The sequence below is a fragment of the Oryx dammah genome, unplaced genomic scaffold, assembly GCF_014754425.2.
Source record: "Oryx dammah isolate SB20612 unplaced genomic scaffold, SCBI_Odam_1.1 HiC_scaffold_3, whole genome shotgun sequence".
Lineage (NCBI taxonomy): Eukaryota > Metazoa > Chordata > Mammalia > Artiodactyla > Bovidae > Oryx > Oryx dammah.
This window is the reverse complement of record NW_024070187.1, coordinates 6,766,561-6,780,817: the sequence shown is the minus strand read 5'-3', so window position 1 is coordinate 6,780,817 and position 14,257 is coordinate 6,766,561. Positions and strand designations below refer to the sequence as shown.

General features: G+C 37.7%; 1 protein-coding gene across 1 annotated transcript in view; it reads left to right on the top strand.

Annotated features, from left to right (window-relative positions):
• The window catches only part of NDST3 (N-deacetylase and N-sulfotransferase 3), a 166,409-nt gene that overhangs the window by 117,906 nt on the left and 34,246 nt on the right, over positions 1–14,257 (top strand). Inside the window, exons 6-7 of the mRNA XM_040237403.1 lie at positions 9,754–9,936; positions 13,526–13,622. Of these exons, the coding sequence (XP_040093337.1) occupies positions 9,754–9,936; positions 13,526–13,622 (280 nt within the window). The remainder of the gene's footprint in view (positions 1–9,753; positions 9,937–13,525; positions 13,623–14,257) is intronic.

Below are 14,257 nucleotides of genomic sequence, written 5' to 3'. Positions count from 1 at the left end.
AGCTTAGTTTTAATTAAGTTTCATACAGCACCTTAGCTGATTCTTGTATCTGGTTGGTCTCCTTCAAAGCCCTGAAAAGAACTAATTCACTTATGCTACATTGTGCTAAACTTTCTTAAAATACCTTTTTCTTTTGCGCAGAACTAAGCTATGGCCTGTGTAGGCCCAGTCCAGCCCTGGCATTTTTCCTCCCATTAAAGGGATAGAGAGCCTTCCCAGGTAGCTCTGTGGTAAAGGATCTGCCTGCCAATGCAGGAAACCTGGGTTTAATCTCTGGGTTGGGAAGATCCCCTGGAGGAGGGCATGGCAACCCACTCCAGTATTCTTGCCTGGAGAATCTCCCGGACAGAGGAGCCTGGCAAGCTACAGTCCATGGGGTAGTGAAGAGCTGGACACATCTGAGCACAGCAGCAGCAGCAGTTTATTCTTCAGCATTGTTCTTTCTCATCCTCTGAGTCCTCACCCCCTACTTAAATTTCTGTGCAAAATGGAGACCCAAAATCTGTCAGCATTTTACAAATCACTTTATTAGAGGGACTGCCTTAAATAGGTAAAAAGAAAAATTTTTTATGACTTTGAATATTTAGAAACTTGGCAGTTAGTTCCTAGCTTTTAAAAACTAGCTTTTCTGTACAAAATAAATATACTTATTTGATATGGTTATTTTTGCCCCCAGGGTGAATTCAGCTTTATGAGCAAATATAATTAATTGAAATCTCCTGATGATGAAGCTGATCTTTGTGATTACCTAGAAATAATTCATTCACATATGAGCCAAAATCAAATTTTCATGTAGGTACATTTACTTTGAAAGATTTTTAAAAATTCTGACAGGTTTTTTCCATTGAAACACCTTAAGGGATGTTTAATTTCATCTCCTCTCTATGTCTTCATTATGCCATAGAAAACTAAGAAGCAAAATGTTTTCTGCCATGGGGGAAAAAAATTTCATTGCAAAACTGAGTATAACTTTTATACTACATTGCTGCTTAAATAAAGATTTCTCTTAATTAATCATTTTTGCATTTATGATAAACTGTAACTATTTATTATCCTGCCACTTTGTAAGTCTAATAGAATGAGAACAGCTGTCCTAGTCTCTGAATAAGTAAGTCTTTCTGAGTGATGCAGAGACAATGTCAGAACAGCATGCCCAGGGTACACAACGCAGAATTCACTGAAAATTGGTGATCTGAGAGCTGGAGACACTCGTGTGTGTGTAAACATTGGTTCAGCAGCTGAAGTAATGGCAGTACATTAAACCAATAGAATTACTTCTTCTGGCACCTAACAGAAATGTTAATTGATCATCAATCATTAGCTTGTAATAAAAGGGCTGAACTTTCAGTTCTGAATGTATAGCCAGAAAAATTAAGTGAGGGACATAAATGTTATAAAAAAGAAAAATGTTCCAGGCTAAATTGCTTTAAATTACATTGACCTCATCACTGTACCTTTGAAACCTGTCCCTAATTGAGAGCAATTGATTTACCATTCCAGCTTTCCTGTAAAATCTATCAGATCCCAAATTCAAAATGTTAAGGGCCCTTTGCCAAATTATTCTGCAGCTGAGCTTTCCTTTGAGATTCTTAAATGATGACCAAGGCACAAGCCAGGTAGAAAAACAATACTCAATGAATTTAAGCCTCAAAAATGAGTGACGTCTTTTTTCTCCCACTAGACAGGGTGATAAGGTCAAGGAAAATAATTTTTAGCATAAAATAGCACAAAAATATGGAAGATACTAGGACCAAAGTGAGCTGTGCCAGGGACCACCATGATAAAATGATCAAGTTTCCGGAAATGAAGGAGAATTTGTGAGGAAGATTTCTGGAGAGACTTGCGCTGTACAGGGAGCATGGCCCCCACCACTTCCTGCCTGCGGGAGAGCAGAGGGTGAATGACCTGCTGCTCATCTCAGCTCTGCGGTGAGGGCCACTGAAACGAGAAGAGAGCTTGTTGTGGCTTCCCTGCAGAAAAGGGACATCTGGGGCTAGAGTCTGCCTCATGACTCATAAAGCTAAACCATGATAGAGATGTTGGCTACAATGGTCTGTTACATGTGGTTCTGGGTCATTGCTACTGTCTGAAACGGTTGACAGTTTCAGAAATGTAACATTTTAAAATTCCAGTTCTTAAGCTGATTTACCTAATTCCTCAAATAATTCACTTTTAGAAAATATAACTCATTGCATAACAGTATTACTTATAGATTCTTATATATAAAGAAGTTATTTTAGAGGACTTAAAGAGGAGGAGCACACATCTAAGAAATACGTGCCTTCTTTTCCAAAGTCAGGTCAAAGGCCTCGAACTCTCAGAGCCCAGATGTGGAATTCTTAGTAGGAATGTTATCTGGGAATCCTTTTAAAGGGACTCCACTAAAGACTGAGCCTCATAAAGGAAACTGCATTAGTGGGGCCTGGAAGAGGTATCACCAAAGATCTCGAATGGCTTAAGCATACTCCATTTTATGACATTGTCAACCACGGAATAATTCTCTGTCTCCCTTTCCCTCCTTCATGTCCGTGTCCCAAACACTAAGGGATAAGAAATGTCAGCTAGCAAGATGAAGAATAAAATCACCCACTGGAGAAGAATCAATCAGGCTCTCTTCCCAGCCTCTCTGGCAGATCCTCTCCTGCACGAGGTTGCAGCTGAGAGAAAGAAGAGTTAATATTGCATTAGGCTTGGAGTTTTGATTCTTTTCTCTGAACAAGGAGATTTAAATGAGTAAATCAACACTGTGCTAGCAACTTAAAGCTACATGAGTGCTATCTATTCACTAAAGAAACTAAGGAGGGCATGCTGCCTGCCCCAGCCTCATCCAGGGGTAAGGGGAAACCACCCACACTGAGTAAATGTTACAGAGACAGTGCAAAAAAAGCGATAAGGTTACTTTAATGAATGTATCCCATGAATCTGAAATGTTTCCTGTGTGAGTTACACAATGATTTTTTAAGACCTCCGATATTATGTTTGCAATGGAATGGTGGGAACAAACACCAGATTACAAAAGACTAAAAAGTGAACGAAAATGAGATGTGATAGCACCTACTACACTGCTCCTTTAAAGACCCTGGCTGGGAAGGACAAGGTCTAAAAAATAAAAAAGCTCGAGAGACAGCCTAAGGTGAAAGAGCCTCAAGCATGTTTTCAGGTATTAGGGAAGGAACAGTAGAGCAGATTAAAAATAGAGGGAAACAGAGGGATAAGTGGTAGAATGAGATCTTAGGAGTTGAAAGTAAAGGGGGTAAAAGGCACTTGGAGATATACTGGGTCTTGAAAACAAAATGGAACACTTCTGTCTGACACTGAAGGCGTCAGGAGGAATTTTAGAAGACGAATGTCTACAGAGAGGGTAGGAGTTAAAAGAGTTCCTGCCTTATGACCATTACTTCTCCGTCAATCACAATATGACAAACTAGGGAGATTAGGGAAAGTGGAGACTGAGAAAAAGGCCTTAAGAGAAGAATGAGAGTTTGAAAGAGCTGCTGAAGGTAACTGAAGACTGAAGGGATAAAGAATGAATAAAGAGAATATCAATAGATAGAGGATTCCATAGAAATCGGACCCTGTGCCTCTGTGACCCGGATAGCTACCACTGTATATTTTTTCTCTAACTGTGCTGAACAGCCATGCATGGGAGTGAAGAAATTGAGTGGAAAATTGATGGAAAGTCTCAGACCTGCAGACAATAGAAAGCAAAAAGATGGTTGGGAATCTGAGGTGATAGTGGGAGAGAAGTTCAAATTACTGAATAGAATTTTGCCTCGTGAAGGAAATAATCAGATGAACATTGACAGATGCAGAAAAAATGAAGGGATTAAGAAACTAGAGATATAGATAAGGTTGATGAGCTGCTGGAAGGAAACTATAAATGAGAACTGATGTTCCTCCAAACCCATAGTAATATAACAACAAAAACAATAACAAATGGCTATTAGATAGTAAGCAACTGGGGCTTCCCAGGTGGTGCTAGTGGTAAAGAACCCACCTGCCAATGCAGGAGACGAATGCGGGTTTGATCCCTGGATTGGAAAGGTCCCCTGGAGGAGGGCATGGCAACCCACTCCAGTATTCTTGCCTGAAGAATCCCATGGACACAGGAGCCTGATGGGCTACAGTCCACAAGGTTGCAGAGAGTCAGATACGACTGAAGCAACTTAGCATGCAGGCACACATTAAGCGACTACTGTGTGCCAAGGAGTGCTTTACATGTTTTATTACATTTAATCATCAGAACAACCCTGTGAGGTAGTTGCTATTTTTCTATCCCCTTTTTTCCTTTCATATAAGTAAATTACAGTACTGAGAGTTTAAATAACTTGCTAAGATCAAAGAGCCAATATGTGGTACAGCCCACTTTCTTAACCACCATGCAGGCTAAAGTCAAAGACCTAAAGATACCGTTAATTTACAAAGGAAGGAAGTTTCACAGGAAACAGAAGGGAATGGGCAGTAAAAAATAAGTGAAGAATGGGTGGGCAGAGTTGGAGGGAAGAGTACAGAGCAAATGGGGATAAAGCTGGAAGAGACAAGAATAAATCATTGAGGAGGCTCACAATTTGAATGGTGCTAAAGGATTACCAGAATCAATGGCACTGAGAAAAATAACTGACCCTAGATTGCCCAGCTTTTTTAAATAAGATTATTAGTGCCAACACAGGGAGCATACTATACATAGTAAACTTAAGGAAGTTCAGAAAATAAAGTTGAAGAGACCTCGTGCCAGCCCCCAAGGAACTGACAATCTAGACACAAATAAAACAAATATTTTTTAAAAGCATAATACAAGTCAGAGTTAAGAAAATGTCAGAAAGACTAGACTATAATACTCTGAGGCTCAATTTTTAAAAGACTGCATTTGCCTGGAGAGATCTGAAAAATTAGATGTAACCCTCTGGATACATAGTATGGACAGGTAGAAAAGTGAGGCAGTGTTTCTAAAGAAGAAACTGCATGGATAAGCACAGAGGTGGGTGAGTCTAGGGAACAGTGGGGAGCAGTAAGCAAAGCAGGCTGATTGGTGCCCTGAACGCAGATAAGATTGGAAAAGTAACCTGGGATCATGATGTAATTTAGGATGACATCCTGAATTTTATTTAATTCAGAAGGCAATGAGAAACTATTAGAGGGTTTGATCTGTGAAGTTATTGGAGCTTTAGGAGCTTTAGGCCCAGGGCCTCATTAGAAGAACCTTCTCCTCAGAAGTTTTAATTTATTTTCCAGAAACAGACATCCTCATGGAATGAAGTACCATCTTGACAGTGGTGAAACTCATATTTTCTTGGTAATAAGACTTCTACAGTTTGATCACTATCCTATAAAAATGAACTGTTTTCCTTATTTTTTTCCCAAAAGAAGTTAATTACCTTATGCTTGTCCTCTTCCAGAAAATCTTTTAAATGCTATGAAATAAAGTAAAAATGAATATGAAAAGCAGCCTATTAAATAGAGAAGTTATAAGGCAATATGCATCTGAGGGGTACATGACAAAACAGAGAAGAATTTTGCTCTGGTTTAAAAATAAAAAACGGGATGGAAGGAGATTTAGGAACCAATAGTATGTGTCTGTGTGGACCAGTTCTTTTTATCAGTCTTCTGTGGCTCTCCACACATACGTCAGCAATGCAGAAGCCCTCCAAAGGCATGGCCAAGGGCACTCACCAAGTTGTTCTTTGTGCCATGGTTAGCTTTAAGTCTATAACATCAAAACATATTCATAAATGTGTCTTGTTTGTTTTTTAAACTTTTTAAAAAAGAATCACTACAGAAAAGCTGATGATTTCAATGAACAAAATCTTTTCTGTGGGAATAAATGATGGGTCTGGCTGGTTTTCTTCAAATCATATTCCAGTGGCCCCTGCATCTGAAAACCTGAGGACGCTCCTCTAAATGTAGGTACCAGGCCACCCTCCAGACCAGAAAATCAGAATCTCTGAGTGTAAGGCCTGGCAATCTGAACTTCTATAAACTTCCTAGGTGATTTGTACATATGCTAGGCTTTTGAATCTCTGATCACCTGGAAGGATACCAGAACAAAACAGAACTGCTTGCCTAAAGGAGAGAGGTGGGAGGTAAGACATTTTCATTATAAACTCTTTTGTGCCTCTTGAATTCTAAACTTTTTCACGAACAAGATTCGCAAAAAGTGAGCATCATATTTATATTTGCACCTCTACAGAATCAATCAGAGCATCTGGCAAATAGGATAAGAAAGGTGGTGGATTTGAACTAAGCAGCACGATCATAAATGGCATGTGTGCATGCTAAGTCACTTCACGGGCTATAGCCTGCCAGGCTCCTCTGTCTGTGGGTTCACCGGGCAAGAATACTGGAGTGGGTTGCCATGCCCTCCTCCAGGGGCTATTCCCAACCCAAGGATCAAACCCCATCTCTTACGTCTCCTGCGTTGGCACCCGGTTTCTTTAACACTAGTGCCACCTGGGAAGCCCCATAAATGGCATAGTTTATAACAAACGTAAGTATTGATAACATACTTTTTTTTTCACCTAAATTTTGTCTCCCTTCCTTCTGACCTTCTCAAAGCAGAGTAATTACTGCATTGTCAACTGCGTTTGCACCAAGACCTATGATTTGCTCCTTATTCTTCTTGGTAGCAGTTCCTTCATCTCTTCTGCCTGGAACTTATCCGAGTCACATGGTTGAAGCTGGAAAGTGTAGATAAAACTTCCCATATCTTTCTCTGAGTCACTGTTTTACAACTGGTAACTGTTTCGTTCTCATAAATGCCAGGATATATGATGTTTGGCATTCACCTTTTGCCTTTACAGAAAAAAATTATATATAAGTATCTTGCTATACAAATATATGTTAATCGGGCTAAAATTGCTTTCAGCTGTTAATCAGATAGACTTTATGCCTTTGGTAATTTCCAATGATTTGAATTTTAAGCAGTCTTTTGAGTAACAACAAAAATTGCTTGCAGTAGGCTTACAGCAAAAACTGTTACAGAAATGCAGTTGCAACTTCCTTTGACATTGTCCTTCTCATTGGATTCTGTATCTATAGTAAACATAACTTATTTTGATACATTCAATCCTTGTTTAAAGCAAAACAAACAAAACCCCTCAGTTCTGAAACGCTCTTAAAATTATAAAGGCATCTTCTTTAGGAAAAGATTAATATCTGCTTTCCCTGAAACGGCAACCTTCTCCAACTCCTTCATTTCCTTCTAGTCTGTGCAGACACTGCTGCCAGGTGAGGGATTGCCAAGAAGTAAAGGGTCACTAGAGTTGTCACAGATCAGGACAAAAGAAGAAATACTATTTGGAAAGCAAGCTAATTTTTAACCAAAACCTTCTCCTTATATAATCTGTTCCCACCTGGCCTGTTGCTTGTTGTGCATCCCTTCCTAACTAAAAAATAATGAAAAAAAACTTGGAGAGGCTACATGTTCATCAAAAAAAAAAAGATATATACAACAGTATATGTGGCGAGAAAACTATGATTCACCTCCTAGAAAAGAGTTTAAAAAGAAACTGAGACGCTTCATGTCCTGACCAATTATATTCTTTTTATGAAGCACAAAACAAATCCCAGGCTCGAGTCCAAAGCCTAGAATAGTGTCACGAGATGACAATCATCACAAAACCATCACTTTGACCCAGTCCTTTTACTAATGATACACTTTGCATTATGTTAAAGTAGACATACAAAAATAGAATTGAAACTTAGGAAACTTTCACACTTAGGAAAGGTTCACCGGTTGGAGGTTAAGTAGCTTTTCTTTTACAGGATTAAGTTCAACACCTTATAAGTATAACCTTAATTCTTGCCCATCAGGTTCAGGTTCAGCAAAAGCAATGTCAACAACCAGCTCATACTCACTTTGGGTCACTTCTGTTTTTACCAGAAAGAATACAAGTGAAAATGTGGCACCATGGTTTAAGTGTTGCAGCATAAAGTGCTCTCCAGTGTTGAAAACAAATTCAAAGGGGTGTCAAACGCACTTGTGTCAGAAGGCCACACAGTATCTCTAAGTTTTTCATTTTCTGTTCAATGCAGATATTGTTCAAGTGAAATGCAGACACAGATTTTTTTGATAAATTTTTCATAAAAATAAAGCAATAAATTTGAATTAAAGGCTAGCTAGGTTAACATATATTTTTTACATTGTATGAAAAAGTTAGTAGAAAGGCAACATGAAGTATTTTGCCTTTGTTATTGGGCTACAATGAAAAATGTGGCATATAAAACAAATAATGAAAGACTGCGTATAGTAGATATTAGAAAAGAACTTCCAAACTTAAGAATGATTTTCTTAAGTCTCTCAATAGCCTACTGTTTTGATGAATTTTGAAGGAAGAAAGGAGAGGGTGAGAAAACTCAAACAACCAGAAGGTTAAGTTTTTAAAGTCTCATTTTTCCCAAATACCCTAAATGGTAAAAATCTCACCAATCAACTCCACGAGTGCATCGGTGTGCTGGTAGCTATTTAAAATCACCCTGGAAGTATTTTTGTCTTTAAAATTCTAAGATTTAAAATACAATCAGGCAGCATGAATAGAAACACAAACATCCTTGATCATACTTGAAATTTTTCATGTTAAAGTCTGTGTGATTTGTTGAATAGAATATAGGATATCACTGTTTCCTTTTATTCATAGTTATAAGTAACTGTATTTCTCTGATTCTCTATATCAAAATTTCCATCACTACCACTTTACCTCAATAAATTTTCTTAAATATTTCTGTCCCTTAATGAATGAAGCTATTATGTTCATTATTATGATGATTAAAATAACCATTATTACTATTCATTCATATGACATTATATATTTTAGGATCATACTATTATCACATGAATTATTTTTATGATCTTTTTATAGCAGCATAAATGTCACAGTGGTTTTCATTGCCATTGAAAATCTCATGCAGAATTATTTCCACTTGTCAACACTAACCAAAAAAACTATTTGCATTCACTTAAAGTAATAGCTATAAAAATGCCCTTTCTACATTCCTTACCAATCTAATTAAACCTACAGAATTCAAATTTATTTCATTATAAAAAGTTCCCCATGTTTGCTATAATTTTTTTTCAATTTATGGATTTGATCTAGGACACCTGCTTGCATAGGAAGAATTTATTTTACCTATTGAAGCATTGAAAACTTTTCTTCGGGGTATTTGATAAACAGTAGACTCAATAAATATGGAAAAGACTTTCAGAGTATTATGGATAGAAAATAGTTGATCGTTATCTTAGTAAAACTTCAGTTGCTGGTCTTTTGTCATTATGGCCTCTGATAAATACAAATCAGAGGATTTTCAGCTAATGCTAATAATGACAATTCATTGATTATTTATGTCCATTAACTTTATGTCACAAACCAAATTAAGTTGACTGATATTACAGAATCCCACCCTCCCACTACCTCAAATTATGAATAGTTCACATATCAGAAAGCCGTTATTAAGGACATGTTATTCAGCATTGGTCTAGTTGCACTAACAGGGGCTATGGCAGCTGGACTCATTTTTTGTTATGAAATACATTAAAACCTCAGAAAAAAATACTCACCATGTCTTACTAATAACACATCCATCCTCCGTAGTGCATTAATATAGTGAGAATATCTGAGATATGTCCAAAATTCCAGAACATTTCATGAACTCAAACCCTATGCAAAGAGTTCTTCAGAAAAACTAGCATTGCTATGGTTGCACTGCCCCCTAGGGTGAAAATCACTTGTGTTTATGCTGAAGTTCACTTGCCTTTTTCAGATCAGCATTTTCATGACCCATTTGTCTAACTACGGGAATGACCGGCTGGGATTATACACATTTGTCAACCTGGCCAACTTCGTGCAGAGCTGGACCAACTTGAGACTTCAGACTCTGCCTCCAGTGCAGCTTGCTCACAAGTATTTTGAGCTCTTTCCTGATCAAAAAGACCCTCTCTGGCAGGTAAGATTGGGTCAATAATTGGTATAATTAATTAATCCCACAAACATATGTTCTATGAGTTAATACAAATCTGAAAAGTGAAGGCATTGGGCGGGGGTTGGGGGTGGAATGTTCATTTTGGAAATGTTAGAAGATTTGAGAAACTTCATAGTGGGCCAGATTCTCTGTTCCCAGGCCCTTTAGAAACTATGAATGCTGAAAGTTCAGTGAGAGGGTCAGTGGATGTCATATTTTCAATCACGAGTGAGGGATCAATTTGCAGATTGCAGTAGGTTGACAAAACAGAAGATGGTTTTAGGTATGTGTTAGGCAGGGAGTCGGCCTTGAGCACATCCATATACCTCTCGTGACTAAACAACATTAAAGGGGCAGGTAAGGAGAGTTCAGAACTGCTATCTGCCTCTGAACCACAGGGTCACCGACAGCTGCAGAATATAGGCAAAAGCATTAGTCAGGTATTACTTTGGACATGGGGAAAATGTTTAGAGGCAAAATCACTGAGCTTCTTGAGAGAAAATGTCTCGTAAATATGGCATATTCCAACGGTTCCAGGCATAACCCAGATTTCAAAGCTTACACTCTACGTGTCCTAGAATTACAGAAACACACTTTGAGCTTGAATTGCCCACCCCACGGCCTGGGGAAAGTAATAATCTTAGCAAGTAGCTGCACAGTGCCTGTCATCCGTCTGACCGAGTACTTTACATATGCTCATCCATTCAGTCTTCACAGCTACCCTATGAGGTATAGTTACTACCCCCACTTTACAGATGAAGAAACTGGGGCAACACAGAGCGGCTGAGACACCTAAGCAAAGGCATACAGCTGTTGTGTGACAGAAGGGTAATGAATTCCGGGCCACATGGCCCCAGACAGTGCACTCTGCATCACTGTTCTAAATGAGAATTACTGACAGAGCTGATGGCATAATAATAACAATCTTCAGAAGCTGTTGTTGTTTAGAAGTAGAACTCAGTAAATTCCACAGACTGAAGCTGCAGTAAGCTCTGCACTTATATTCAATTCATTTATCTGTGAACTTGAGCTAATTGCCTCATAAGCACAAACAGATAACCCCAAGAAGAAACGTAACTATATATTTTAGTAGGTTAAAGTCAGTGGTTGTAGAAATATCACTGCATACTATTTGGCAGTTAAGATTTTTAAAACATCCGTCTTTTTATTTTAACCATTCCAGAACATCACCAAGTGTCAGCCACTGGAAAGATATGAAACTTTCCTGCTAATTTAACACCTTATTTTAAAATTGTAATCATTATTATTTCAGTTGAAACCACTTTTTTCCTAGAACAAGAGCCAAATTAAAAAAAAAAAAAAAACCCTCACCTTAGTCTTTTTTTTTTAATTTAATTTTATTTTATTTTAATTTTTTTTTATTTTACTTTACAATTCTGTATTGGTTCTGCCATACATTGATATGAATCCACCACGGGTGTACATGCATTCCCAAACATGAACCCCCCTCCCACCCCCCTCCCCACAACATCTCTCTGGGTCATCCCCGCGTACCAGCCCCAAGCATGCCGTATCCTACATCGGACATAGACTGGCAATTAGATTCTTCCATGATATTATACATGTTTCAATGCCATTCTCCCAAATCATCTCCCCTCTCCCTCTCCCACTGAGTCCAAAAGTCCGTTATACACATCTGTGTCTTTTTTGCTGTCCTGCATACAGCGTCATCATTGCCATCTTTCTAAATTCCATATATATGTGTTAGTATACTGTATTGGTGTTTTTCTTTCTGGCTTACTTCATTCTGTATAATCAGCTCCAGTTTCATCCATCTCATCAGAACTGATTCAAATGTATTCTTTTTAACGGCTGAGTAATACTCCATTGTGTATATGTACCACAGCTTTCTTATCCATTCATCTGCTGATGGACATCTAGGTTGTTTGAGGCCACCATCACCCTAGTACCAAAACCTGACAAAGATACTACAAAAAAAGAAAACTACAGGCCAATATCACTGATGAACATAGATGCAAAAATCCTCAACAAAATTCTAGCAATCAGAATCCAACAACACATTAAAAAGATTGTACACCATGACCAAGTGGGCTTTATCCCAGGGATGCAAGGATTCTTCAATATCCGCAAATCAATCAATGTAATTCACCACATTAACAAATTGAAAAATAAAAGCCATATGATTATCTCAATAGATGCAGAGAAGGCCTTTGACAAAATTCAACATCCATTTATGATAAAAACTCTCCAGAAAGCAGGAATAGAAGGAACATACCTCAACATAATAAAAGCTATATATGACAAACCCACAGAAAACATTATCCTCAATGGTAAAAAATTGAAAGCATTTCCCCTAAAGTCAGGAACAAGACAAGGGTGCCCACTTTCACCACTACTATTCAACATAGTTCTGGAAGTTTTAGCCACAGCAATCAGAGCAGAAAAAGAAATAAAAGGAATCCAAATTGGAAAAGAAGAAGTAAAACTCTCACTGTTTGCAGATGACATGATCCTCTACATAGAAAACCCTAAAGACTCTACCAGAAAATTACTAGAGCTAATTAATGAATATAGTAGTTGCAGGATATAAAATCAACACACAGAAATCCCTTGCATTCCTATACACTAATAATGAGAAAGTAGAAAAAGAAATTAAGGAAACAATTCCATTCACCGTTGCAACAAAAAGAATAAAATACTTAGGAATATATCTACCTAAAGAAACCTTAGTCTTAAAATCTGTTGTTTATGCTAAATAAGCAGGTGTGTTTAACTACACATGTAGTATTAATTGAATAGAAATAGAGCGCTGTCCCATTTGCCTATTCCTGAAAAGTATTAAAAGTGCCGTAATTGTTTATGTAATATGCAGCTAGAGGATAAAATTAAGGATATTCTAGATGCAGTTTGCACAGTGAGTTTGGTTTAAGTACTATTGTCCAAAAGCAGATTCCCTAAGGTAGTAATTCACCCTCATTTTACCCTTTTGCAGAAATTTAGTGCTTTTTAGTATCATAGTTTGTAAAGTTATAGTTTTAGACATACATTTACTGACCTCTGAAAGCAGCTGAAAGGAATTCTGCTGTCTCTTTAAACAGTATTATTATGACCAGATCCATCTCCTTTTGAAGCACAGCAGGGAAGCTCAAAGTTACTTAGAATAAAAATCTGACACCTTATATATTTCAGTGCTGAGAGTGTATCCTCTTCTAGGTTAGCAGGGCAAGCAAGCACAGCCTCTGCCCAACAAGCTCACTATTTTAAAACTTAAACCACCCACACACAATCAAGACATAGAACCGCCAACAGCAGAAAAAAATAATTAAACCCTCAGTGCTGTGAAGCTGTTTACCCATAATGGAAATGTCTCCCCTCCCTCACCTCCTCAGTCAACACTCACCTTCAGGATGGAAAAGGACTTACTTGAAATCCTCCATGGATGCCACTTTACGACTTTCGACTTTTGTTTAAAAGAGGGAGCCACCATAGCCTTGTTTCTGGGGATGTCTTTTCAATGACAGAAGCTGAAAAACTCTAGCACACAACGGGCAGCCACAAAAAATACACATCTCTGTTGTCTTCTCCTTTTTAGAATCCTTGTGATGACAAACGCCACAGAGACATTTGGTCTAAAGAAAAAACCTGTGATCGCTTACCAAAATTCTTGGTAATAGGACCCCAGAAAACTGGTGAGAGCTTTTTATGTTATAATCAACATGTATAAGAATCCTGATGACTAGAGAGTGGATTCTTGCCACAATGACTTCTCAAACTCCCTATAAATACTGATGAATGAATAACATTTTATTCTCTTTGTTGAGCTGAAATTTTTAAGTAAAAAGGATGAAAATAGATATTACATAGTTGGAATATCCAGCAGTCAATTTGGTGGCGAATGTTACTTTTTCCCCAAAGATCCTAATTGAAAACTGCTGCTATTAACATTTCTAAAATCAAAACTAATCCTGTGTTTGAAGAGTGACTTACAAGGTTTCATCAAATTTCAAGATGGACACATATAAGTACCTATAAATCTTCCAGAAATTTAGCCTTTTCCTGGCATCTTCCTGATACAGTTTATTTCTAAACTACTTCTTGCAGAAATGACTATTTTCCAAAAGTTTATAAAGGATGTTTGACAAGCAGAATTCCTAAGCATAAACAAAACTTCGTGCTTCTTTGTGTTAAGAAAGATATTTACTCATAACCAGAAGAAATCTCTGGTACCTTTTTTTAAGCTGATGTGCAGTTTTTCCCATAAACTTCTTGTTTCTGTAAGAAACAGTATTAAAATGAAGCCCAGTGGAAGCTTTAAAAATGCCAG